This window comes from Pinus tabuliformis, chromosome 3_2 (genome assembly GCF_031772625.1).
Source record: "Pinus tabuliformis cultivar Carrire ecotype Pingquan chromosome 3_2, CPIR1, whole genome shotgun sequence".
Taxonomy (NCBI): Eukaryota; Viridiplantae; Streptophyta; class Pinopsida; order Pinales; family Pinaceae; genus Pinus; species Pinus tabuliformis.
This window is the reverse complement of record NC_142302.1, coordinates 593,329,754-593,356,722: the sequence shown is the minus strand read 5'-3', so window position 1 is coordinate 593,356,722 and position 26,969 is coordinate 593,329,754. Positions and strand designations below refer to the sequence as shown.

The following is a 26,969-nucleotide window of genomic DNA, read 5'->3' as shown; positions in this document are numbered from 1 at the left end:
GTTTGGAAATTCTTTATTGATGACCAAATTCATTTATTACTTATTTGATTATTGGCAGTTCAAGTCTGTGAGGTTGTTTATTTATTACTGATCGAGGTCTGGGTGTGACAAAGGACCCTTCCAAGACCTTTTACTTTAGTGATGTTTTAAATTGCATCTTTAAAAGAACATAAATGTATACATGTGCATGTTGTAAAGAAGAGGAACATGACAATCATCAGCAACATAAAAACATAAGTCGTTGATAACGGAGTTCGTCGAGGAGGTACTATGTCTCCAGGCCCCGTTGTCAAGATGGTGTAGGCCGCTGCATTAAGTGTTGTCAATAGTGATGATGTACACAAGAGATGTTATCGCGATCATACAAGGAAAATTCCCTCACGCAAGAGTGGCTCTAAGAAATGTTCCACTACAGGAACTCTCAGTCAAAAGGCTCCTATCAATATGACATAAAACTCATGCATGATGACCATCCCGCCAACATGGCATAAAAGGGATCTCAAAGCAAACATGCATGGCAACACATGAGTATCCCATCAACATACAACAAAGGGATCTAAAAACACAAAATGACAAATCATGACAATAAGTACATCACATAGATGATTCCGCATCACATCAAGTAGGAATCACGAAAATGAGTATGAAATAGGATCCCACATCAAACATCAAGCAGGGACCTATGTAGCACAATGCATAAAAAAGAAGTACATGAACACAACATATACCTCACAACCAAGGGCCATCTAAAGAAGCGGATGTCAAACTGCTGAAGCTGCTTGGACCATCGATCTCACGGCATCAATTGCATGGAAATGGTTGCTCGCACATGAATGTTGACACTTGCATTCCACTCAGAAAAGTGGCTGAAGAAGAGAATGAGAGAATGAGAAATCTGAACGTAGCATTAGATTTTCGGCGTCGAATAGTGCAAAATTGACTGTCCAAAATATGAATTCTGAGAAGTTGAGAATCTGGGGCTCAAGGAATCTTTTAGATTCCCCCTAGATTCCTCAAAGATTCTACTCCATGAGTGGACTGGAAATCTACAACTCTAAAGGCGAATCTGACCTCTCCATTGCGATCCTTGTGGAAAAACATGAAAAACGACTATAAACTTGACTATATTCCGACATGGAGAAAAATTACCTCCTCAGGAAGATTTCATGGATCATGGTTCCGCTCCCTGTTTTTGTAGCAATCATGGTTCCACTTGCATACTGAAAAATTACCAAAAAATGCAGAACTATGATGGAGGAACGGACAACGCCATTGCGTTCGTGGCATCGAGAAGTGCTGAAACCATACAAAATTTGTCAAAATTTGACAAAGTGAAATTTCAGCCCCCTGCAAAATGTTGCCTCAAACTGCGTGCACAACGTCCTCCTGTCTCGAAAACCATGCCCGCTCCTAGTTCTTCCATCTATCCCCCGGGTGCATTGAAAATACTAGATTTATATAATATTTCCCAGCGGATTAACCAATAAGGTAGTTAAGTGGATTGGTTAAGTGACCACATTATAAGGAGGAGGTCGGGTGGTCAAACCCTGACCCCTCTACTTTAATGAACACCTGTTTTATCAAAACCGAAATTAATTTGAAATCAGGGGGCCAGGTCTGCATTGCGTGGCCCGCCCAATGTCCCACGCATTAACAAATGAACATAGCATATGGCACTATTATGGTAGGTGGCATGTTAAGGTGCACACTGGTTTTATGTTTATGGTTGCCTTCACGGTGGGTTCGTTTTTGGGGCCGCCCGCTTGGGGTCTAGCCATGTGGGCCAGGCGATTTCGACCCATGTCAGTGCCATACTAAGCGTTATATGGCATTGTAAGGTGTGGGGGTGCGGGCCGGGTCCACCAGAGGTGGCCTATGCCCACCCCATAATTAATGGTTTATATGTTATATGGTATGCGGTTGGAGAAGGGTTTGGCGGGGTCATGGCCGTCAACCCAACCTTTGAATTTTAAAAAAAGTGTGGTGCGGTTTGGTCGGCGGGGTTCGTGGCCCGTCGACCCTTTTAATAAAAATATTTTGTTATGTAGTTTGGGAATGGCAGGGGTGGTGGCTCGCCACCTCATTTATAATTTTATTTATATTCTTTTCGAAATATAGGTGCTCCTCAAATCTTTAGAAAATAAGGGATATTGGGAAAATTAACGAGGCCAAAATTTCGTCCAATTTTAGGAGCTAGGTTTCATGCCTCAGGGTTGGTAAAATTGTAGGACACTTAAACCTGGCCCACAACCCAACTTTGACCAAAATATTGACTAGCTCGTTCTCCCTCATATGAGCTTGGATTGACAAACCGTTCACACCTTCGCGACTAGGATGATGAGATCTACACTTTGGTCCTAGTTTGAATTCATTCCAAACATTTTGATTTTTAAGCTTTCATAAGCCCTCTTTGTCCTATGTGTGTCTCTAGAGCCACCTGGATCAATTGCACTATATACTCTTTTGTCTTCGATTAGCAGGTATTAGCATTGCAAATATCTTTGTGGTTGCTCCTGTGTTTTTAATAATTTTTGTTAGGATGACAAGATTCAACAATCTAATAAGGCGATGGCATAATTAGTGAATGTATTAAAAACACTAACTGTGGCATATGTGAAAATTGTGTGGTTCTGTAATATGATAAAATTGTGTAAATGCTACAATTTGATGTATGCGACTTAAGCAACAACGAAAGGTTGTAATCTAGTTTCGCAATTTCTTATTTATCTTTAGCATTATAACCGTAACCATTTTATTTGGCATTTTTGTTCTTATATTACTCTTATCTAGCTTTGTAGGTGGGAGGGGCCCATATCCCCTTGGGACCTGCCATCAACCTGTTGAGACATATAAATATATTAATAATGGGACATTGACTATTCCTGTGTACGGTTTCAATCTTATTAACAAGAACTAACCATTCCATATTTCAACTATATACAATATTCATTGCATTTTCTTGTTTATTCAGTAATAATCTCTCTACAATCTAGGTTACATCTAAAACAACAAAAAGGCATTGGACAAATTCCTCACTTAATGTACAAACATTTCCTTGGAAACAAAGAATAAATGTGAGTCCAACTTACAATTTCCCCATGAATAATTATAGATTTCATCCAAAGAAAAATCATCGACTGTGATATTTACCTATTTTAAGTTATACAACCAATATATCCACAAGTTAGACAACCAATATATCCATAGGGAACTGAGCACACCTCCCAACTAATGAGACAAGTGATCAATGCCTTGCCCCCCCGAGCATTGCACTTCCAGATTAGTCAAGACAAGGATGTTCAAGATCCTCCTGAAGCCTTCTCAGATTGTGCTTAGTCCAACATAAGTTTTTGTAGACTTCACTAGTCCACACTAGGGATTCCATTGGCTAACCAAATCAAGACTTTCCTATATTCTAGTGTCTTGCCTTCTCTTAACACTGTCCCATGAGATATTCCCACTTGTTCTTCTCTTTCTCTTCTTCTCAAGTTTTCTCCTCCTCAAATTGGGATGACTTATTTCAAGAGAACATAATAGTTGCCTCCTAACTATCTCGATGATGAAATGTTCATTTTTTGTCATTCTTGTGATATCCACGACTTTCTAGCCAACTAAGTTAAAAAGTAACAATAAAATAAATAACTTAACATTTAAGTTTCACTTAGGCTTCTACGTAGTCCATAGTCTAACATGCTACTGTAGCAAAAGTAAATCAACAAAAATATTTACAATAACTAAAGGGTCTAAGAGGTGTTACATCTCCCCCCTTGAATGAAACACTATCCTCGGTGTTTATTCTTGTCCTTGAAACAATCCGGGATACACATTCCTTATAAGGTCTTCATCCTCCTAGGTAACCTCTTCTGGGCTAAAGTGTACCCATTGCACTTTCACTTGGGTGATAACTCACCTCTGTAACATTATTTCTCTCTGATCGTGAATACGCAAAGACTCTACCAATAATTCTCCATCTGAATCTACTTGTTTCACATTTGAAAGTCTATTATTAGTTTATGACATTTTATAAAATAATTCGCATTTGTATGTAAATATGTAAATTCAATTATACATGTATGTCTTGCCAATTAATAATATGTTGAGGGTAATACACATAGTTTTTTTAATAGAGAAACATGAAACACATTATGTACTTGTATGTGGCTAGGTAGTTCTAATTGATACGCTACAGGTCCAATTCTAGCTAGTATTTGTAAAGGACCACATATTTGGGGGGCTAACCGCCTCATCTTAACAGTCTCTTCTTGGGTTTGACCCTTACATATACGTGATCCCCCACTCTAAATTCTCTAAAAAAAAATCTTGTCGACATATCCTTTTTGTCGTTCTTGAGCAACCTTGAATTTCTATCAAACCTTCTTTACTATCTGTTCCATTTCCACTAAGATATAAAAGCCTCATATCAACTTATCTTCTAAACCACTATAGTTGATCGATATTAAATATGAACACTATCTATTTAATATTTTAATTAATAATTATTTCATAAAATCTATTTGTTTAATGGTTATTTCATATAAACCATATGTTTAAAATATATTTAATTTATTTTATAAAATTATAGAAAACTAATCTACTAAACCTATTAAGTTTATATATATATATTCTAATAATTTAGTTAAAATAATAATAATAATTATAAGATTAAGAATATACAATAATATTTATTATTATAAAAAGTTTTAATTAATTATAATTAATTAATTCTAAATAGTTAATTATAAATAACATCGTCATTATTATCATTTTGCAAAATTATTTTATTATTTTGAAGTGGGAGTTTTTGTAAATCTTTATACTTTGTTTATAATATGTGTTATAATTTGAAAAGTTTATAAGAGTTATTATTATTTGTGTTAGATTTTTTTTGAAGTTTAAAAATATATATTAATCAATGTAACATTTACATTGCAAACATTGGATTATTCGTTTAATTTGACTTGTTTTGAAAGTATGGATTAAAGGAAATAATTGAGAATTGAATATAGAATTTGCAAAACTTGTATTACAAATTTTATGTGGATAGTGCTTTGTTTACAAAAGCTTGGCATTAATGCGAGTGATATAAAAAGAACAGAAATGAAAAGACACAAAAATAATTAGGTAGAAAATATAAATCATTGATGACATTTATAACATATCATGAAAGACAACGAGACTTGTTGGCAAGTGCAAGGTGATAATGGTTTTTTGGTGGATTCCATTCATTGGTGCATATAATGATTGTGCCCATGCGTTCCATGCACTTGTCCCTAAGATGATAAAGTAAGTGAAATTCCTCCATGTGTAGGAGAAGCTTAGGAGAAGATTATCCCTACTCTTATTCAGTGTAAACAATATTTTTCCTAGAAGATTCATGATTTTCCAATAAGGGTCGATGGTGTGAAGATATTAACTTTTTTGACCCCTATTGGTATCGAGGTTCGAAATCTAATTGAAAATTGATGGCATAAAATCTAAATAAGAAATGTCATCCCTGTATTTTGCAGTTTCCTTTTCAGTGGAATCAATTTCCTATTGATTGACCATTTGAGTGTGTCTGTGATATCGATCAATAGAGGCATGGGATCTAGAGCCCATGTCTTCGTGTTGTTGAGGGTGTCGTGGTCCCCAACTTTCCTCCTCGAACATGCATGTTGTCGACGCATGAAAAACAACCAATGAAGCTCTCAATAGAGACTAGAGGTAAAGAAAGGAAAGATAAGGAAGAGGGGAGGGTGATACAACAAAAAACATAATGAGTAGGAGGTCAAGGAAACTCAATGAAGGAAGGAACTCTAGTGTCTAAAGCCTAAGATAAGAAAGAAGTAGAATGCACCATGAAGATGGATACAAATAATATACCAAAGAGAGCATAACATAAATCGACATAAAATGACTGAGAACCATGACAATCTGAAATAATATACCTTCAAGAGGGCCATCTAATTGTGGTTGGGGAAAAGAGATGATGGTGTCAACTTTAGAGATTTTCCATAGCCTTCAAGTTCCTATTGCATTTTGATGACTAAGGAGAAGAATGTTATCTTGCTTAAGGATAATAGATAAAGATAAGAAGAAATGAGGTGAGAAGGGCTTGGTACTTCTTTTTATTGAGCATCAACAAGGAGGTGGACAATTTCCCTTAAACACTGAAAGTTCCTTGACTGTATGCAAGACATATTATTTCCTCCAATATGAAGCAATAAAAAGAATTGGAACATACCCCTTTGGGAAATATAACTTTTGAAATAAGCTTTGGGACTAATAATGTCATCAATAGTAGCCACGGTATAATTACACGCTTTTATTACACAATGAATTCATAAAAACTTGCATCTACGAAAGAAAGATCTCACTCGAAAACAATTAAATGCTTCCCATAAATAATCTATATGAGAGAGTATGCAATAACACATTGCGATCCAAGCTTTTATATAATACACCTAGCTACTAACCCACCCATCACACTCTCTTTCCAAGCCACCCGCATACATATATATAATTTTATATTATAAAATAAAAATTATACAATAATATTTAATATTATAAAAATTTTAACTAATAAATATCTTCATTACTATAATCTTGCAAAGTTATTTTACGATCATCGTTATTTTGAAATTAGAAGTTCATAACAATATTTATACTTTCTATGTTTTAATTTAGAAAGTTCTATATAGCATATTTAGTATTATTTAAAATAAATTAAAAAATATACCATTTAAAATAGAAAAATATACCACAACACTTTGGTATTAATTTCTTTTTAATTAAAATTATAAACCATATTAATTTTTATTTATGTTTTTTTATTACTTTAAAACTATGGTAACATAATATTTATTAATTTTTATTCTATAATTTAATATGAGTATGGTGGGATGGGTAGCTTTTGCTTCTTTAAAATAAAAATAAAATAAAATAATTATATTTTAAATAGAAAAATCATACTTGTTATAATTCAAAAAAAATGAATATGTTGTAAATTAATTGGAAGTAAAAAAAGTCTGATTATATGTTTAAATTTTATAGTTTTCAAAAATATTTTAGCTAGAAATTCAAGTAAATTATTTGAAAATCTATGTAACCTAACTTATATCAATATCAACTTCATATATATATATATATACACTGATCGTTAATTTTTTATTTAGTTTTATATATATTTTATTTAGCAATTAATAATATAATTTCAAAAACAGAAAATAACATATTGTATTTTACACTTTAAAAATATTTACCAAATAAAAAAAATATATATATATCCGTCTAAAATCTTAAAATTCTGTGAATAAAATAAATCTATACTAATATATATTATTCAAAATTTGAAATATGCTACAACTAAATTTCCCATTGTGCTCGTTATCCCAAAATCTAATCTATACTAATATATATTATTCAAAATTTGAAATATGCCACAACTAAATTTCCCATTGTCCTTGTTATCCCAAAAATTTTGAACTTTTTGTTTAAATTTTCTACTATACCTATACCATGTATGCACCGAAAATCTTGCAGAACTAAAAGACATACAAAAGATTGTACTTAGACGATAATGGGAAGCACATATAGTCTACATGTCATACAATACAATAAGGGCAACTTTAGGTACCTAAAACTTGACTATTATTGAATGGCAATTTATCAAACGGGTTCTCGATTATATTTTCACATAACTGGAGGCCTTTAACAAAGGATGTTAACGAATGCTCGCCACACGTGGTATTAAATCCGAAAATCTGCGGTCGTAAGCAAAATCTAGAATGACGATGGTTGATCGAGATTCGCATCATTCACGCAGTACATTGACGGTCGAGTAAAACGTCAATTTTGGGAGGTGTGCGACCACCTTCTTTAAATCGAGTTTCGTGACGTTATAGTTCGACTCTGCTCAGATTTTCCATTGCAGTTGTGAAGTGATCCAGATGGCAAGCGGAACTGCTCGTTGCATGAGTTTAAGGCTTCTGGTGAACAAGCAAAGTCGGAAGATATTGTATGCGGAGGCAGGAAAGGATTTTGTCGATCTTCTCTTCAGCTTTCTCACGCTACCAACGGGTTCCGTTCTGAAATTGCTTTCAGCGTTGAAAAAAGCAAAGAAAATCGGCTGCCTCACAAATCTTTACGACAGCGTAGACAAGCTGCAGACTATGTTTATGATTTCCGAGAAATCCGACTTACTGGAGCCTAAGGTTATACCTAACCTTTCCAACAACATCCTTCGAATACAGTCGACAGACTCAGCACCCCCACCCACAGTCTATTACGGTTGCGGGTACGTGTACGATATCGGTACCCACCATATTAGCTGTGAGAAAGGCGGCAGGTGTTCCTGTGGCAACACTATGAGCTATCAGTTGCAATTGCATAACCCTTCCATGGGAGTTAGAACTGATGCCGCAGGAGTCAGTGGAAGTGGAAGCGGTGGGGGAGGATATGTGAAGGAAACGGTTACCTTCATAATTACCGATGACTTACAGATATCTCCCTCGTCAACCATCACCAGCCTTAACTTGCTCAATAAGTTCAATGTCAAAGATTTGTCGCATTTGGCGGAGCGAAACGCGAGTGTCGGTCCCAGTGAGGTAAGGAGATACTATTGCTGTTTATAGTTTGGGTTCATAATGCTGTTAATGGGACTTATTAGGCACTGGAGCTTGCTATTAATGGGACTTGTTTTTTGTAGTTTGTGTTGGTAATGCTGTTAATGGGAAGACCATAATAATTTTATATTTATTAGGCACTGGAGCTGCTATGGGCTTCTATGGTCTCAACTACGCCTTTGAACGATGTTTTCGGTGCTGCCGTCTTTGCAAATACATGAAGGTAACAGTGATTTGAAGTCCTTAATATACCAAAGGACATGTGTTGTTTTCTGCTCGTCAAGAGAATACTGATGTCAAGTTATGTCTTTTTGGTGTTGCAGTGTGGAGGGCGTATTTCAATTTTGAATATGTATTTTCAGGATGGTCGTTAATCGAAAGAATTTTTTTGCAAGTATTTGGCAGTGTAATTCAGAGGTCGCATACAGAACAAGGTGCACTATTTGCTTTTAATGGAGGTTTAGCAGAAGTAAGTAGTATTTACTTTAGTTTAGATTTGAGGCCAAGTGATTCGGGCATCTATGTAGTATCGATTTCGTAACATCACATCGGATCTTATAGTTTCTATTTCAATACTAATCTGCTGTCTAAAAACTATGCTTTTAAAGTAATATGAAATTTAACTTGTTGCATAAATATCGCAGGATGGTAATTCAGTTTTATTGCTGAAATTTTTTGATGGTTAAATATTTTATTTATATATTATATTGATTATGGTTTCCTTCTAGAAAATGTTTATCGGTCCTTAATTTTATTTTATTGTTTATCGGTCCTTAATTTTATTTTATTTTGTTTGTGATGGATGTGCATTACTAATTGGGGTATATATATTAATATTATTATTTATATATAAAATATATTTGATGGGTTGATAAACGTAAAAGGACGATTGGATTGGCGTAAAACTAAAACATAAATATTATTATTTATATATAACTTTGTTAATAATTTTAATACATGCGAATTCATTAAGATTTTTTTATTTTCTTTGTCGCTGTCTTTCAAATTATTTTAAGCTTGTTACTGACATATCTCCGTCCATAGAAAAAATCTCTAGAGCTTAGTTCAAAAAGTTTTGAACCTGCCAAGCTCGTTATTTTTAGAGGGGCTTAACTTGAAGAACATTGGGTTAATATAAGTCGCTCACGTAAAATTTGTTTCGTCATGAACTAGTAGATACTTTAGGGGAGTTGAACTTAATGTGAGTTAAGGTTAATGGAAATATATTATTGGATAAAAATGGTATTTTGTTAATATTTAATATGATTTATGATTTATTATTTCTTTCAAATTTTGGTTGTGGGTAAATAAATGTATTGTTGAAGTTAATATGAGTTAAGGTTAATGGAAAAATATATTATTGGATAAAAATGGTTTTATTTGGTTAATATTTAACATGGTTTATGATTTATTAGTTCTTTCAAAATTTGGTTGATGGTAAATAAATGTATGGTTAAGATATTATTTTTATGGTTTAAAAATTAAAATTATAGAATTAAATAACAAAGATAAATAAGTTAATTTTCAGTTAAACAAACATTATAAATTAATTATGATAATTTTAATTACTTAATATTATTTTATTTTATTTTAAAATGTTATATATATTTCAAAGAATTTAATAATTTGTAGCTTTTTTAAAGCTTTTGCAGTTTATGGTTTTTTGTGGTATCCATAAACTAAGTTTGGGGTGTATAGCTTGTCCTCTCTATAAAGTAGGTCATTATTTGTAATGAATTTTGAATCTCTCATATTTTTACATTACTTTGATTTCCAATTAAACTGTCTCTAAAACTTTCAATAAATTTTAATATTATTATAAATTTAAAACTTTTAATAAATTTTATTATTATTTATAAAATACCATCTTTAATCTGTATGGAATGTAAAATCAAATATATTTTGATTATAATATTATAAAAGAAAATGAAAATGAATACAGTCGTTTTAAACTAGACTTCAAAAAAAGATTAGACTTTAAAAATTAAAAAAACAAACTTACTCTTCCTATAAAATAAATTCCATATAAAATAAATAAAACAACATTGAATTGAAGTTATGAATGCTCTGCAGAGACATATTGCTCCTATAATATCCTCAGCTTCACTAGCAGATATACAAGGGCAATCGCTCGACCCTATGTAGTATCTAACCATCAAAAATCTTTGGGCATGTCATCTTTCAGAAGGACGTAATCCCAAGTTATCATTTTTCCAATGCTCGATATTTGTGCATGAGGCATAAACTATTACAAGGATATACTTACGATTTATCAATTTTTTTCCCAACAGCATGATATTTTTTTAATTTTCAAGTTTGATATTATTAAAATTTGATTTTAATAACACGGTTTTAATATTGTTATAAATTTTATTTTATCAAAATTGGATTTGCGCGAGTAAGATTATTGTAGCGTAGAAGTTTTGTTATTTCAGAGATCTTAAGTTAGGTTAGATTCGAATTGATTATAGGATTAATTTTGATGTGATTATTAATAAATTTATTATTGGAGATTTTGGTATTTTAAAATAGGTTTATGTAATATAATATAGTTAAAGATGTCATGGGTTTATTATAAAACATATTAAAATCAACAAAAATAGTTAATTAATTATTAAAATAACTTGAAAGGTTCATTTGTTACTGTTATATTTTTATCTCTTTTTAATAAGAAAGGATATCAAACGTTATGGTGGATTGATAGTTTCTGAGAGAACAACACCGTAAAAAACCCAAGACTAATGATCGAGGTAAAACGTGATGTCCACGAGGAGCTGGTGTCGGATGAGCTTGGACCGGGAGCTCTTTTGTCATCTGATATGTACATTAATAATCATAATTCGTTATAAATGCACGACTGAATAGAGATTTTAGGTTCATTATGGCTTGGTCCCAGGAAAAAAATATTTATTGGATTAATTTTTTATAGTAAAAGTAATTAAATTTATTGGATTAATTTGTAATAATAAAAGTAATTAAATAATTAAATATATAGTATTAATTTATAATTAAGAGTTGTGAAGATGAAAAGTACTCTTATATTGTGCAATTTCTAATTTTTAAATTATTTTTTATAATACCAATTTTTTTGATCTATTAAAATTATAAAAATACGGTGATTTGGTAATGCTTATTTCTCTTTTTTAAATCATAGAAATATGCCATAAAATTTTGATTAATTTCATAAGTTTTTAAGGTATGATGCACTATATTAGTATTAGATGACTTTAATTATCATTATCTTCATCAAAAAATAAAAACTCATGTTCATATATTTTCTTTTAATTAATCAATTTTATTAAAATAGAAAAATGTTGTCATTTCTTTGAAGATGCATTTCAATCTTTGATATGTGACTACTACTTAAATTATTTTACAATATTTGATAGAGTTCAATGATTGTTGTGCACCTAATAATTACTGATAATTAAATTAAATTTTTAAATATTTTATTATAAAATAAACACCCTATTGTTATAATTAACCATAATTTTTATAATTTTTATTCAATTTTTCAATGTAATTGATGTTCAAGTCAATTGGGATGTTTTCAATATGAAAGTAGATTTTTTTTAAAACATTTTTGTTATTATTATTATTGAGATTAAAAAATATAACACTTTTGACATTTTTACCATAATTCAAAAAAGAAATTATTTATTATAATGCAAAAAGAGAAATTAATATTTATTTTAGTTTGATATATATTTTTAAATTTTTTATAGATAACTATTTATACTAAATAAATCTTAATTTCTATTTTTTAATTATATTAAAATTTCAAATATTTAAAGATAAATAACTATTTATTATTTTTTTAATGTAAAGATATAAGTTTTCTCGTTGTGCGAATGAATTTTGACACTATTATGATTATTTAGTGATATTTTTAAAATTATTTTATTGCATTTGAGAGGTGTTCTATAAATTAGTAGGGTAGTAACGTTCTAAACTTTATATATTGTTATTTTATTTTGTTAAATTATTTAAAATAAATTAAAATTGAAAAAACATGATAGGGAAGCAATGTTGTAAATTTAGTTAAAATAATTAAATTATTTAAAATAAAATTATAATCGGAAAATAAATAAATTAAAATAAAATTAAAACTAAAGCTTCATAAAAATTAATATTAATTATATAGAGGTTTTATGGATGGATAGGTCAAAACTTTATATTTCCACATTGGACTTGGGATTCCTAACACTGTTCGAAACACATTGGGCTTCACTTGGGGGAGATTGTTGGCTTTTTTTTAATAGTGTCGTAGAAGGTCAAGGCTCCCCGTGTGTTTTGTGGCATGTGCTTAAATCTAGCGATGTCTCTGTTTACTAACACCTGAGGGTTTTGGTGTAACGGCAATCGTGACTCCAACAAGTGGTATCAGAGCCAAAGGTAGCGATGTCTCTGTTTACTAACACATGGGGGTTTTGGTGCAATCGTGACAAGTGGTATCAGAGCCAAAGGTAGCGATGTCTCTGTTTACTAACACCTGGGGGTTTTGGTGTAACCCTAATAGTGACTCCAACAAGTGGTATCAAAGCCAAAGGTCTCGAGTTCGAAACACACCTGGTTCCAATGTCTCCAACAGATTAATCTAGCGATGTGCAACGGCAATAATGTCTCCAACAGATGGCTCTGTTTGAGTTGAATCGAACCATGGTTAACATGCTGTGTTGTGTAAGGGATCCCCTTCCACACTGGATGTGTGTGGGGACTTGAGAAATTTATAGCAGTGACGAAGTAAACTTTTAATATTGTTTTTAGTAATGTTCTGTTCAGTACGGTATACAAATCGAAGTTCTCAAGAATAGTAACAATATATCATTGTTCAGTTGTAGTTGTTACCGTGTAGGACGAGACTAGTATTGGAGACAGGTCTGGTAACATTGACTGATATGAAACTAATTTACATAAATTGATTGGATGGAGGTTTCGTTTTGTAACCAAATTGCCCAGACATTTTTCAATCGGCTTAATGTTTATGTGGATGTTTACGAAATCTGCTTAACGGCTAATGCATATTCAAGTTAATCATAACGAAATAGATTTACTTTAATCATTTTAAAACGCTTCATTAATATATTCGGCTCATTTCTTTATCAATTAACCTGCGTTCAGACTGTAGGCAGTATGGATTATTTGTTAGAACACATAAATGATAAACAAGAGATATGAAAGATAAAGAATGAGTTTTATTTCTATTAACAAAATATATATTTATAATATAATAACATATTGTTAAGATAGATGAATTCATATTTTAAATTTTTTTTGGATTTTTCAATTATTTAATTTTTACACAATAATTTTTTTAACGGATTAGGGGTTCAACATTTCTCTTTAATCTAAAGGGATATATGAGAGTCTAAAAAGAGAACTCCAATATAAAAATAAAACAATGCATGACAACAATAAACGGAACGAACGGGTATATGAGTGTAAGAAAAGAACTTCAATACAAAAATAAAACAATGCAGGACAACAATAAGCAGAATGTCCTTTTTGAGATGATGACACAAGTTGGAAGAATTCGAGGTCTCAACCAATAATGGTTTAAGGATGACCACTAAGACTGTAACACTTATTTTAGTTCTCGGGATTTTTCCATATCTTCAGCTAGAGAAAGTGTTCCCTGTTGTTTTGAAAAAGGAGACCATTGAGCTCTCAACCTCGAACACTTAGTTCAATTTTTGGAACTCTTTCAAAATAGCGGAAACAATGATCATTCACATGGCCAATTCGGTCACAATGTTGGCATTTGATAATTTTTGAAAGAGCGGGATCTCGACCAGGTGAATATGAACCTTTTTTTTTTGTGTTGGTAGAAATCCAGTTCTCTAAAATTGTATTGGCTTAGTGATTCAACTTGGTGATTACCACTCGCTCGGTTCGTTCACATGCTCATCGAACCACTGTCCTCATGATAAATTGTCTCACCAATTTTGATATTGTAAATAACTTTGTAAGCAACAATAATAGCACAGGTCAATCTTTACGATAATCATTCCCTTTGTTCAAAATTGAAGGAGTTCAACCAAAAATCTTTACCCAACATCCTGAATGCCCGTGAGCTCAAAAATCTTTACCCAACATCCTGAATGCCCGTGAGCTCAGAGAAGACAACAGTATGTAGGGCTCTCAACGCACTTCCTTTGCTCTGAAAGACTGAATGGAAATCGAGCACCAAAATGAGTAATCCACTTTTCTTCAATCCATGTCATGGATAGCCAAATAATGCTAACAAAGACGAGCATTCCCAAGCTTCCGGTCGGGGGCAAAGAAACATAAAACTTTAAAATTAAATTAGATAAATCCTGAGCAGTTATGGAGTGTGTATTTAGAGAATACAACTTTAGAATGGCACATATAGCGCTGAGAAAAGTATTGTTTTCTGCGCAACAATGAAATAGGCAAGTGGAAAGACAAGCATATATGCAGCAGGAGGTGTTATGATTCAAGATTAAGAATAGCCAGGAGCAAGAGTGTGCAGTCAATAAAAAGATCGGGAAAGAAAAATGCTCAGAGTCAATAATTAGCGAAGGTCTACAATGCCAAAAAAAACAAGTGGGGCAGGCTTCAGTAGGGTAATAATTTGTCTACTTTGATATCATGTTAAACATATACATGATAAACCAGAGATGTGAAAGATACAACATGAGTTGTATTTTCTATTAACAAAAATACACTGGTATAATATATTGTTATGACCACTGGATTGATATTCCAAAATTTTTTGGACTCTTTTTTACTTTTCAATTTCCACAAGATAACTCTTAACAGATTACATTATAAATTACTAAACTACAAGTAAGCAAAAGTGTTAAAACTTTGAGGGGTAATGTTCTTTATATTCTTTATGAATTTTCTTCGCAACCTATTTGAAATTGTTGGAATATTAATTCCAACTGCTGTGCAGCAGCAGCAGCTATTTTACTTTATTCATTTGCGTGATCCGGCGCCCCACATCTTTTCCCGATCCTTTTTAAATCACCGCTATTACCATCTTTTGACTCTTTAATTATTTTTGTGTTTCCAGAATGAAGAAGATCAAATTCAGCGCCACACCGTTACTTTTCAGCAAGCGTATTAATGAGCAGATGGCTGAAAGAGATAAGAACCAGCCTCGACCCATAACAGCATTTATCAGTCTTGGGTTTCAGCACAACCGACTCAAGAAATACAGCAAGAAATCAAATCTGTTAATTATGAACAGCAGAAACTTTATTAGCAAGTTAAGGCGGTGAAGACACTTTCCCGCACTATAAATAGAAACAGAAACAGAAGTAGAAGATATATGAGAGAGATAGAGAGCGGATGAGAGCACGCAGCAGCGTGAAGAAAAATATTTCCAGAACAGTGAAATGCACAGAAGTGCAGTTTTGTAAGTTTTCTTATATTGCACAGCAGTGCTGAAATTTTCTGAGATAAATGTTTTCTGGAACTGAAGTGTTCCTGTTGTAATCTGTTAGGAAGATCCCTCTACGTGAGGAAGACTTAGTTTTATGTGTTGGTTTACTTTCATAAATAGAAATTCCTTTCTGTGCGTTTCTGTTTCACCAAAAGTTATTTCGTCAAAATTTTTAGTTGCTGAAACACCTCGTAACTCAAAAATTACTTGACGTCAAAAATCCCCGTTGCTGAAACACCACGAACAGTAACTGAAATTTTTTTACGTTGCTGAAACACCTGTTTCAGCAACTGAAAAAAAAACTGTGTTGCTGAAACACTGTTTCCAGCAAACGAATTTTTCTGTTTTTTCTGAGTTAAAAACAGAGTATTTTCCTGTGTCAAAACCAGAATGTTATTTTAATCAGTTTGTGATCCTGAGGCAAAGTAGAGCATTATTTTATGCTCGGTTTTGTGTTTTTGAATTATCAGAAAACAGAGTATTTCTCTCTGTTCATATTTTTGTTGTTTCAGAATTTATCAGAAAATTCTGAACAGTGGAAACAGAGGATTTTTCCACTGTATTTTGTTTGGAATAACCAGAAATTCCCGACATGGTATCAGAGCTTGACCAGGCTCTTTGAAAACATCAAAGAAGCTGAAAGAAGATTTGTTGCTGCAGCAAATTATCCAGCAGAGCGAAAACGCTGTCAAGGTATTTTTGAGATTAGTTTTTGTGTAGCTGCTGAAGAAAGTTAAGTGATTTTTTTTACAGTCAAGTATTGAAAGAATGGCCAGCACCAGCGTGGGTATGTTTAATACCCAGCTCCCACAGTTCAATGGGAAAAATTATGACTACTGGGCAATAACCATGAAAGCCGTGTTTGTTTCACATGATTTATGGGAACTTGTTGAATATGGATTTGAAGAGCCAGCAAATGAAGAAGAGTTTATTGGATTAACTCAGGCAGAGAAAGAGTTGTTGAAGAGCAATAAGAAGAAGGACTCAAAAGCCCTTGTATTCTTATATCAAGCAGTGCATGAGAGTGTGTTTCCGAGGATAGCAGCAGCCAAGACATCCAGAGAAGCATGGCAAACTCTCAAGACAGCCTATCAAGGCATGGAGAAAGTGAAGACAACAAAACTACAGTTGCTGAGGAAAGATTTTGAGAACCTGCGTATGAAGGAGTCAGACAATATTGACTCATTCTTCACACAAGCAATTGGTTTGGTCACACAGATAAGGTCTCATGGAGAAACTCTTGAAGAAAGGAGGATTGTGGAGAAACTATTGAGGTGCCTACCCTCAAAGTTTGATGTGATTGTCACCACCATAGAAGAGTCAAAGGATCTCTCAAAATTTTCAGTTGATGAACTTCATGCATCATTGATAACTCATGAGCAGAGGTTGAGTAGAAATGAAAACTCATCTCTAGAGCAAGCCTTCAAAACCCAGATGTCATTTGGAAGAGGAAGAGGTCAAGGCAGAGGAAACAAGAGAGGAAGAGGCAGAAGCCAATACAGAGGCGGAAGAAACAGTCCAGCAAACGTTCAAGGAAGAGGCAGCAATCCAAATCAGAACCAAGGCCATGGCAGCAGCCAGCAAAGTGGACAACATCATGCTCAAGGACAAAGGTATGAAAAATCCAATGTCCAATGTTATTATTGTAAAAAATATGGGCACTATGCAAATGAATGTAGAAAAAAGCAGCATGATATGAGTAATAGATCTAGTGCAAACATCACTAGAGAAAATATCAGTCAAGATAATGTGTTGTTAGTTTGTAATATGGCTGAAACAAACAGTGAGGATATATGGTTTCTAGATTCTGGTTGCAGCAACCATATGACAGGAAACATAGCCCTGTTTTCTGCTTTAGATCAGAGTGTGCAATCACAAGTCACACTTGGGACTGATAGTAAAATTTCTGTTATGGGAAAAGGAGAAGTTAAAATATTTACAAAGAAAGGTGAAAAGAAAACCATAGCAGATGTCTATTATGTTCCTGGAATGAAGTGTAATCTCTTGAGTATTGGACAGCTTGTTCAGAAGGGTTACAATGTTTTCTTTGAGAATGATGTATGCACCATCATGGACAGATTACCCAGCAAACGTTGTATTGCTGAAGTGAAGATGACAAGGAACAGGATGTTCCCTCTCAGAATAAGGGCAGATCTGAAAAATAAAGAAGTAGTTGCAGCAGTGACACAAGAGGCTCTCCAAAGCGTACCAAAGGATGAAAATTGGTTGTGGCATTTGAGATTTGGACATCTCAACTTTGGAGGTCTTAATTTGTTGAGTAGAAAAGGAATGGTAAGAGGATTACCACTGATAGAAAAGCCAGACAGCCTTTGTGAAGGTTGTATATTGGGAAAACAACACAGAGAAAGTTTTCCAACTGGGAAAAGCATAAGAGCAAAAGCACCTTTAGAAATTGTCCACTCAGATTTATGTGGACCGATGCAAGCTCCATCACTTGTAGGCAGCCAATATTTTCTAACATTTATTGATGACTTTACCAGAAAGACTTGGGTTTATTTTCTGAAGAATAAGAGTGAAGTGTTTGAAAAATTCCAAAATTTCAAAGCACTTGTAGAAAATCAAAGTGGGCTGCGTATCAAGGTTTTGAGAACTGACAGAGGAGGTGAGTATATTTCCAAAGAATTTTTAAGTTTTTGCAGGGAAAATGGAATTCATAAGCAATTTACAGCAAGGTACACCCCGCAGCAAAATGGAGTTGTTGAAAGGAAAAACAGGACAATCATGGATATGGCGAGGAGCATGCTGAAGGCAAAGCATTTGCCAAATGATTATTGGGCTGAAGCTGTACACTGTGCAGTATATATTTTGAATAGATGTCCTACAAAAGCAGTGATGAACAAAGTGCCAGAGGAAGCATGGAGTGGGAGAAAGCAAGGAGTCACCTACATGAAAGTCTTTGGTTGTGTGGCTTATGCACACATTCCAGATCAGCTAAGGAAGAAATTGGACAGCAAAGGGGAGAAATGTATTTTCATTGGATACAGTGAAGAATCCAAAGCTTACAGATTATATATTCCATCCACCAAGAAGTTTTTTGTGAGCAGAGATGTTCAATTTATTGAGGAGGAAGCTTGGGATGGAAGCATAGAGAAAACAGTTAATGTTAAAAACTGTTTGTCTCATGATGATGATGATGAAGAGTTGGCTGAAACACATCCCCAAACAGCAGCACCAACAACAGAAAAGCAAGAGACACCCTTGAGGAGAAATGAGAGTGCTTCTCCAAGCACACCACAAGGAGGAAATTCAAGTGCATCTACAAGCACTTGCACACCGAATGAAAGAGGTAAGAAATTCAGAAATTTAAGTGATATTTATGATGAAGGAATGAATTCCTTGTTTGCTTTGTATTGTCAAGTTAATGACCCTGTTCATTTCGAAGATGCAATTAAAGATAAGAAATGGATAGAAGCTATGGATGAGGAGATGAATGCTATAGAAAGAAATAAGACATGGGATTTAGTTGATTTACCAAAAGGTAAATAAGTCATTGGTGTTAAATGGGTCTACAAGACCAAGAGTAATGCTGAAGGCAAGATAGAAAGGCATAAGGCAAGACTTGTTGTCAAGGGATACAAGCAGCAATATGGAAGAGATTATGAGGAGACTTTTGCACCGATTGCAAGAATGGAAACAGTAAGAACAGTGTTGTCCATAGCAGCACAAAACAAATGGAAAGTTTACCAAATGGACGTGAAGTCAGCATTCTTGAATGGAGTATTAAAGGAAGAGGTCTACATTGAACAACCTCTAGGCTATGAGAAGAAAGGCCAAGAGCACAAAGTCTGCAGATTGAAGAAAGCTCTTTATGGGCTGAAGCAAGCACCAAGAGCGCGGTACAGTAGGATAGATTCCTATCTACTGGAGAACGGATTTGAGAAGTGTGAGGGAGAACCCACTGTTTACATCAAAGAAAAAGACTGTAAAATTTTAATTGTTGTGTTATATGTTGATGATGTGATTTTTACAGGTAATGATGACTACCTCATTGAAGATTTCAAATCAGTCATGAAAGAAGAATTTGAGATGACTGACATGGGTTTGCTGAGATACTTCTTAGGAATAGAAGTAGATCAAAATAAAAATGGAATTTTTATTTCACAGGCAAAATATGTAAATGAAGTGTTGAGCAGATTTAACATGCAGGACAGCAAGGCAGCAATCACTCCCACAGTGATGGGATTGAAACTCAGCAAAGAGGACAGCAGCAAAGATTTTGACCCTACTGTGTACAAGAGCATAGTCCGCAGCCTCATGTATTTAACTGCAACTAGGCCAGACATAATGTATGTTGTTAGTTTAATTTCCAGATTCATGGAGAAGCCAAAAGAAACACATTGGCAGGCAACAAAGAGAATTCTGAGGTATGTTAAAGGTACAAAAAGGTATGGCATATTTTATACTGTTTCAGAATGTTCAGATTTAATTGGATACACAGATAGTGATTGGGCTGGAAGTATGGATGACCGGAAAAGCACATCTGGTTACATTTTTCACATAGGTTCAGGAGCCATTTCATGGGCTTCCAAGAAACAGCGAATTGTGGCATTGTCTACAGCAGAAGCAGAGTATGTGGCAGCTACAGCAGCAGCATGTCAAGCGGTTTGGATGAGGAGAATGTTGAGAAGTCTATGTCAGGAGCAGGCAACAGCGACAGTTATTTTTTGTGACAATAGTTCAGCTATTGCATTATCCAAGAACTCTGTATTCCACAAGAGAACAAAACACATAGACACAAAGTTTCATTACATCAGAGAATTGGTGAACAATGGAGAAATCATTTTACAACATTGCAGGACTCAGGAACAGGTTGCAGATATTCTAACAAAGCCATTGGATCAGAAAAGTTTTGAGTTTTTAAGGAAACTTCTGGGTATGACTGATAACCCAGCAGTTGAAATTAAAAGGGGAGTGTTGGAATATTAATTCCAACTGATGTGCAGCAGCAGCAACTATTTTACTTTATTCATTTGTCGTGATCCGGCGCCCCACATCTTTTCCCGATCCTTTTTAAATCACCGCTATTACCATCTTTTCACTCTTTAATTATTTTTGTGTTTCCAGAATGAAGAAGATCAAATCCAGCGCCACACCGTTACTTTTCAGCAAGCGTATTAATGAGCAGACGGCTGAAAGAGATAAGAACCAGCCTCGAGCCGTAACAGCATTTATCAGTCTTGGGTTTCATCACAACCGACTCAAGAAATACAGCAAGAAATCAAATCTGTTAATTATGAACAGCAGAAACTTTATTAGCAAGTTAAGGCGGTGAAGACACTTTCCCGCACTATAAATAGAAACAGAAACAAAAGTAGAAGATATATGAGAGAGATAGAGAGCGGATGAGAGCACGCAGCAGCGTGAAGAAAAATATTTCCAGAACAGTGAAATGCACAGAAGTGCAGTTTTGTAAGTTTTCTTATATTGCACAGCAGTGCTGAAATTTTCTGAGATAAATGTTTTCTGGAACTGAAGTGTTCCTGTTGTAATCTGTTAGGAAGATCCCTCTACGTGAGGAAGACTTAGTTTTATGTGTTGGTTTACTTTCATAAATAGAAATTCCTTTCTGTGCGTTTCTGTTTCACCAAAAGTTATTTCGTCAAAATTTTTAGTTGCTGAAACACCTCGTAACTCAAAAATTACTTGACGTCAAAAATCCCCGTTGCTGAAACACCACGAACAACAACTGAAAATTTTTTACGTTCCTGAAACACCGTTGCTGAAACACCTGTTTCAGCAACTGAAAAAAAAACTGTGTTGCTGAAACACCGTTTCTAGCAAAAGAATTTTTCTGTTTTTTCTGAGTTAAAAATAGAATATTTTCCTGTGTCAAAACCAGAATGTTATTTTAATCAGTTTGTGATCCTGAGGAAAAGTAGAGCATTATTTTATGCTCGGTTTTGTGTTTTTGAATTATCAGAAAACAGAGTATTTCTCTCTGTTCAGATTTTTGTTGTTTCAGAATTTATCAGAAAATTCTGAACAGTGGAAACAGAGGATTTTTCCATTGTATTCTGTTTGGAATAACCAGAAATTCCCGACATGGTATCAGAGCTTGACCAGGCTCTTTGAAGACATCAAAGAAGCTGAAAGAAGATTTGTTGCTGCAGCAAATTATCCAGCAGAGCGAAAACGCTGTCAAGGTATTTTTGAGATTAGTTTTTGTGTAGCTGCTGAAGAAAGTTAAGTGATTTTTTTTACAGTCAAGTATTGAAAGAATGGCCAGCACCAGCGTGGGTATGTTTAATACCCAGCTCCCACAGTTCAATGGGAAAAATTATGACTACTGGGCAATAACCATGAAAGCCGTGTTTGTTTCACATGATTTATGGGAACTTGTTGAATATGGATTTGAAGAGCCAGCAAATGAAGAAGAGTTTATTGGATTAACTCAGGCAGAGAAAGAGTTGTTGAAGAGCAATAAGAAGAAGGACTCAAAAGCCCTTGTATTCTTATATCAAGCAGTGCATGAGAGTGTGTTTCCGAGGATAGTAGCAGCCAAGACATCCAGAGAAGCATGGCAAACTCTCAAGACAGCCTATCAAGGCATGGAGAAAGTGAAGACAGCAAAACTACAGTTGCTGAGGAAAGATTTTGAGAACCTGCGTATGAAGGAGTCAGACAATATTGACTCATTCTTCACACAAGCAATTGGTTTGGTCACACAGATAAGGTCTCATGGAGAAACTATTGAGGTGCCTACCCTCAAAGTTTGATGTGATTGTCACCACCATAGAAGAGTCAAAGGATCTCTCAAAATTTTCAGTTGATGAACTTCATACATCATTGATAACTCATGAGCAGAGGTTGAGTAGAAATGAAAACTCATCTCTAGAGCAAGCCTTCAAAACCCAGATGTCATTTGGAAGAGGAAGAGGTCAAGGCAGAGGAAACAAGAGAGGAAGAGGCAAAAGCCAATACAGAGGCGGAAGAAACAGTCCAGCAAACGTTCAAGGAAGAGGCAGCAATCCAAATCAGAACCAAGGCCATGGCAGTAGCCAGCAAAGTGGACAACATCATGCTCAAGGACAAAGGTATGAAAAATCCAATGTCCAATGTTATTATTGTAAAAAATATGGGCACTATGCAAATGAATGTAGAAAAAAGCAGCATGATATGAGTAATAGATCTAGTGCAAACATCACTAGAGAAAATATCAGTCAAGATAATGTGTTGTTAGTTTGTAATATGGCTGAAACAAACAGTGAGGATATATGGTTTCTAGATTCTGGTTGCAGCAACCATATTACAGGAAACATAGCCCTGTTTTCTGCTTTAGATCAGAGTGTGCAATCACAAGTCACACTTGGGACTGATAGTAAAATTTCTGTTATGGGAAAAGGAGAAGTTAAAATATTTACAAAGAAAGGTGAAAAGAAAACCATAGCAGATGTCTATTATGTTCCTGGAATGAAGTGTAATCTCTTGAGTATTGGACAGCTTGTTCAGAAGGGTTACAATGTTTTCTTTGAGAATGATGTATGCACCATCATGGACAGATTACCCAGCAAACGTTGTATTGCTGAAGTGAAGATGACAAGGAACAGGATGTTCCCTCTCAGAATAAGGGCAGATTTGAAAAATAAAGAAGTAGTTGCAGCAGTGACACAAGAGGCTCTCCAAAGCGTACCAAAGGATGAAAATTGGTTGTGGCATTTGAGATTTGGACATCTCAACTTTGGAGGTCTTAATTTGTTGAGTAGAAAAGGAATGGTAAGAGGATTACCACTGATAGAAAAGCCAGACAGCCTTTGTGAAGGTTGTATATTGGGAAAACAACACAGAGAAAGTTTTCCAACTGGGAAAAGCATAAGAGCAAAAGCACCTTTAGAAATTGTCCACTCAGATTTATGTGGACCGATGCAAGCTCCATCACTTGTAGGCAGCCAATATTTTCTAACATTTATTGATGACTTTACCAGAAAGACTTGGGTTTATTTTCTGAAGAATAAGAGTGAAGTGTTTGAAAAATTCCAAAATTTCAAAGCACTTGTAGAAAATCAAAGTGGGCTGCGTATCAAGGTTTTGAGAACTGACAGAGGAGGTGAGTATATTTCCAAAGAATTTTTACGTTTTTGCAGGGAAAATGGAATTCATAAGCAATTTACAGCAAGGTACACCCCGCAGCAAAATGGAGTTGCTGAAAGGAAAAACAGAACAATCATGGATATGGCGAGGAGCATGCTGAAGGCAAAGCATTTGCCAATGATTATTGGGCTGAAGCTGTACACTGTGCAGTATATATTTTGAATAGATGTCCTACAAAAGCAGTGATGAACAAAGTGCCAGAGGAAGCATGGAGTGGGAGAAAGCAAGGAGTCACCCACATGAAAGTCTTTGGTTGTGTGGCTTATGCACACATTCCAGATCAGCTAAGGAAGAAATTGGACAGCAAAGGGGAGAAATGTATTTTCATTGGATACAGTGAAGAATCCAAAGCTTACAGATTATATATTCCATCCACCAAGAAGTTTTTTGTGAGCAGAGATGTTCAATTTATTGAGGAGGAAGCTTGGGATGGAAGCATAGAGAAAACAGTTAATGTTAAAAACTGTTTGTCTCATGATGATGATAATGAAGAGTTGGCTGAAACACATCCCCAAACAGCAGCACCAACAACAGAACAGCAAGAGACACCCTTGAGGAGAAATGAGAGTGCTTCTCCAAGCACACCACAAGGAGGAAATTCAAGTGCATCTACAAGCACTTGCACACCGAATGAAAGATGTAAGAAATTCAGAAATTTAAGTGATATTTATGATGAAGGAATGAATTCCTTGTTTGCTTTGTATTGTCAAGTTGATGACCCTGTTCATTTCGAAGATGCAATTAAAGATAAGAAATGGATAGAAGCTATGGATGAGGAGATGAATGCTATAGAAAGAAATAAGACATGGGATTTAGTTGATTTACCAAAAGGTAAAGAAGTCATTGGTGTTAAATGGGTCTACAAGACCAAGAGTAATGCTGAAGGCAAGATAGAAAGGCATAAGGCAAGACTTGTTGTCAAGGGATACAAGCAGCAATATGGAAGAGATTATGAGGAGACTTTTGCACCGGTTGCAAGAATGGAAACAGTAAGAACAGTGTTGTCCATAGCAGCACAAAACAAATGGAAAGTTTACCAAATGGACGTGAAGTCAGCATTCTTGAATGGAGTATTAAAGGAAGAGGTCTACATTGAGCAACCTCTAGGCTATGAGAAGAAAGGCCAAGAGCACAAAGTCTGCAGATTGAAGAAAGCTCTTTATGGGCTGAAGCAAGCACCAAGAGCGTGGTACAGTAGGATAGATTCCTATCTACTGGAGAACGGATTTGAGAAGTGTGAGGGAGAACCCACTGTTTACATCAAAGAAAAAGACTGTAAAATTTTAATTGTTGTGTTATATGTTGATGATGTGATTTTTACAGGTAATGATGACTACCTCATTGAAGATTTCAAATCAGTCATGAAAGAAGAATTTGAGATGACTGACATGGGTTTGCTGAGATACTTCTTAGGAATAGAAGTAGATCAAAATAAAAATGGAATTTTTATTTCACAGGCAAAATATGTAAATGAAGTGTTGAGCAGATTTAACATGCAGGACAGCAAGGCAGCAATCACTCCCACAGTGATGGGATTGAAACTCAGCAAAGAGGACAGCAGCAAAGATTTTGACCCTACTGTGTACAAGAGCATAGTCGGCAGCCTCATGTATTTAACTGCAACTAGGCCAGACATAATGTATGTTGTTAGTTTAATTTCCAGATTCATGGAGAAGCCAAAAGAAACACATTGGCAGGCAGCAAAGAGAATTCTGAGGTATGTTAAAGGTACAAAAAGGTATGGCATATTTTATATTGTTTCAGAATGTTCAGATTTAATTGGATACACAGATAGTGATTGGGCTGGAAGTATGGATGACCGGAAAAGCACATCTGGTTACATTTTTCACATAGGTTCAGGAGCCATTTCATGGGCTTCCAAGAAACAGCGAATTGTGGCATTGTCTACAGCAGAAGCAGAGTATGTGGCAGCTACAGCAGCAGCATGTCAAGCGGTTTGGATGAGGAGAATGTTGAGAAGTCTATGTCAGGAGCAGGCAACAGCAACAGTTATTTTTTGTGACAATAGTTCAGCTATTGCATTATCCAAGAACTCTGTATTCCACAAGAGAACAAAACACATAGACACAAAGTTTCATTACATCAGAGAATTGGTGAACAATGGAGAAATCATTTTACAACATTGCAGGACTCAGGAACAGGTTGCAGATATTCTAACAAAGCCATTGGATCAGAAAAGTTTTGAGTTTTTAAGGAAACTTCTGGGTATGACTGATAACCCAGCAGTTGAAATTAAAAGGGGAGTGTTGGAATATTAATTCCAACTGCTGTGCAGCAGCAGCAGCTATTTTACTTTATTCATTTGTCGTGATCCGGCGCCCCACATCTTTTCCCGATCCTTTTTAAATCACCGCTATTACCATCTTTTCACTCTTTAATTATTTTTGTGTTTCCAGAATGAAGAAGATCAAATCCAGCGCCACATCGTTACTTTTCAGCAAGCGTATTAATGAGCAGACGGCTGAAAGAGATAAGAACCAGCCTCGAGCCGTAACAGCATTTATCAGTCTTGGGTTTCAGCACAACCGACTCAAGAAATACAGCAAGAAATCAAATCTGTTAATTATGAACATCAGAAACTTTATTAGCAAGTTAAGGCGATGAAGACACTTTCCCGCACTATAAATAGAAACAGAAACAGAAGTAGAAGATATATGAGAGAGATAGAGAGCGGATGAGAGCACGCAGCAGCGTGAAGAAAAATATTTCCAGAACAGTGAAATGCACAGAAGTGCAGTTTTGTAAGTTTTCTTATATTGCACAGCAGTGCTAAAATTTTCTGAGATAAATGTTTTCTGGAACTGAAGTGTTCCTGTTGTAATCTG

The 26,969-nt window shown here is 34.7% G+C and overlaps 1 protein-coding gene across 1 annotated transcript; it reads left to right on the top strand.

Moving 5' to 3' along the window:
- The first annotated feature begins 7,928 nt into the window (after positions 1 to 7,928).
- LOC149181963 (uncharacterized) lies at positions 7,929 to 8,824 on the top strand. Its single transcript, XM_089418441.1, has 2 exons — positions 7,929 to 8,585; positions 8,741 to 8,824. Exons 1-2 carry the CDS (start codon positions 7,929 to 7,931, stop codon positions 8,822 to 8,824), a joined length of 741 nt encoding a protein of 246 aa, XP_089274567.1.
- Positions 8,825 to 26,969: the final 18,145 nt, after the last annotated feature.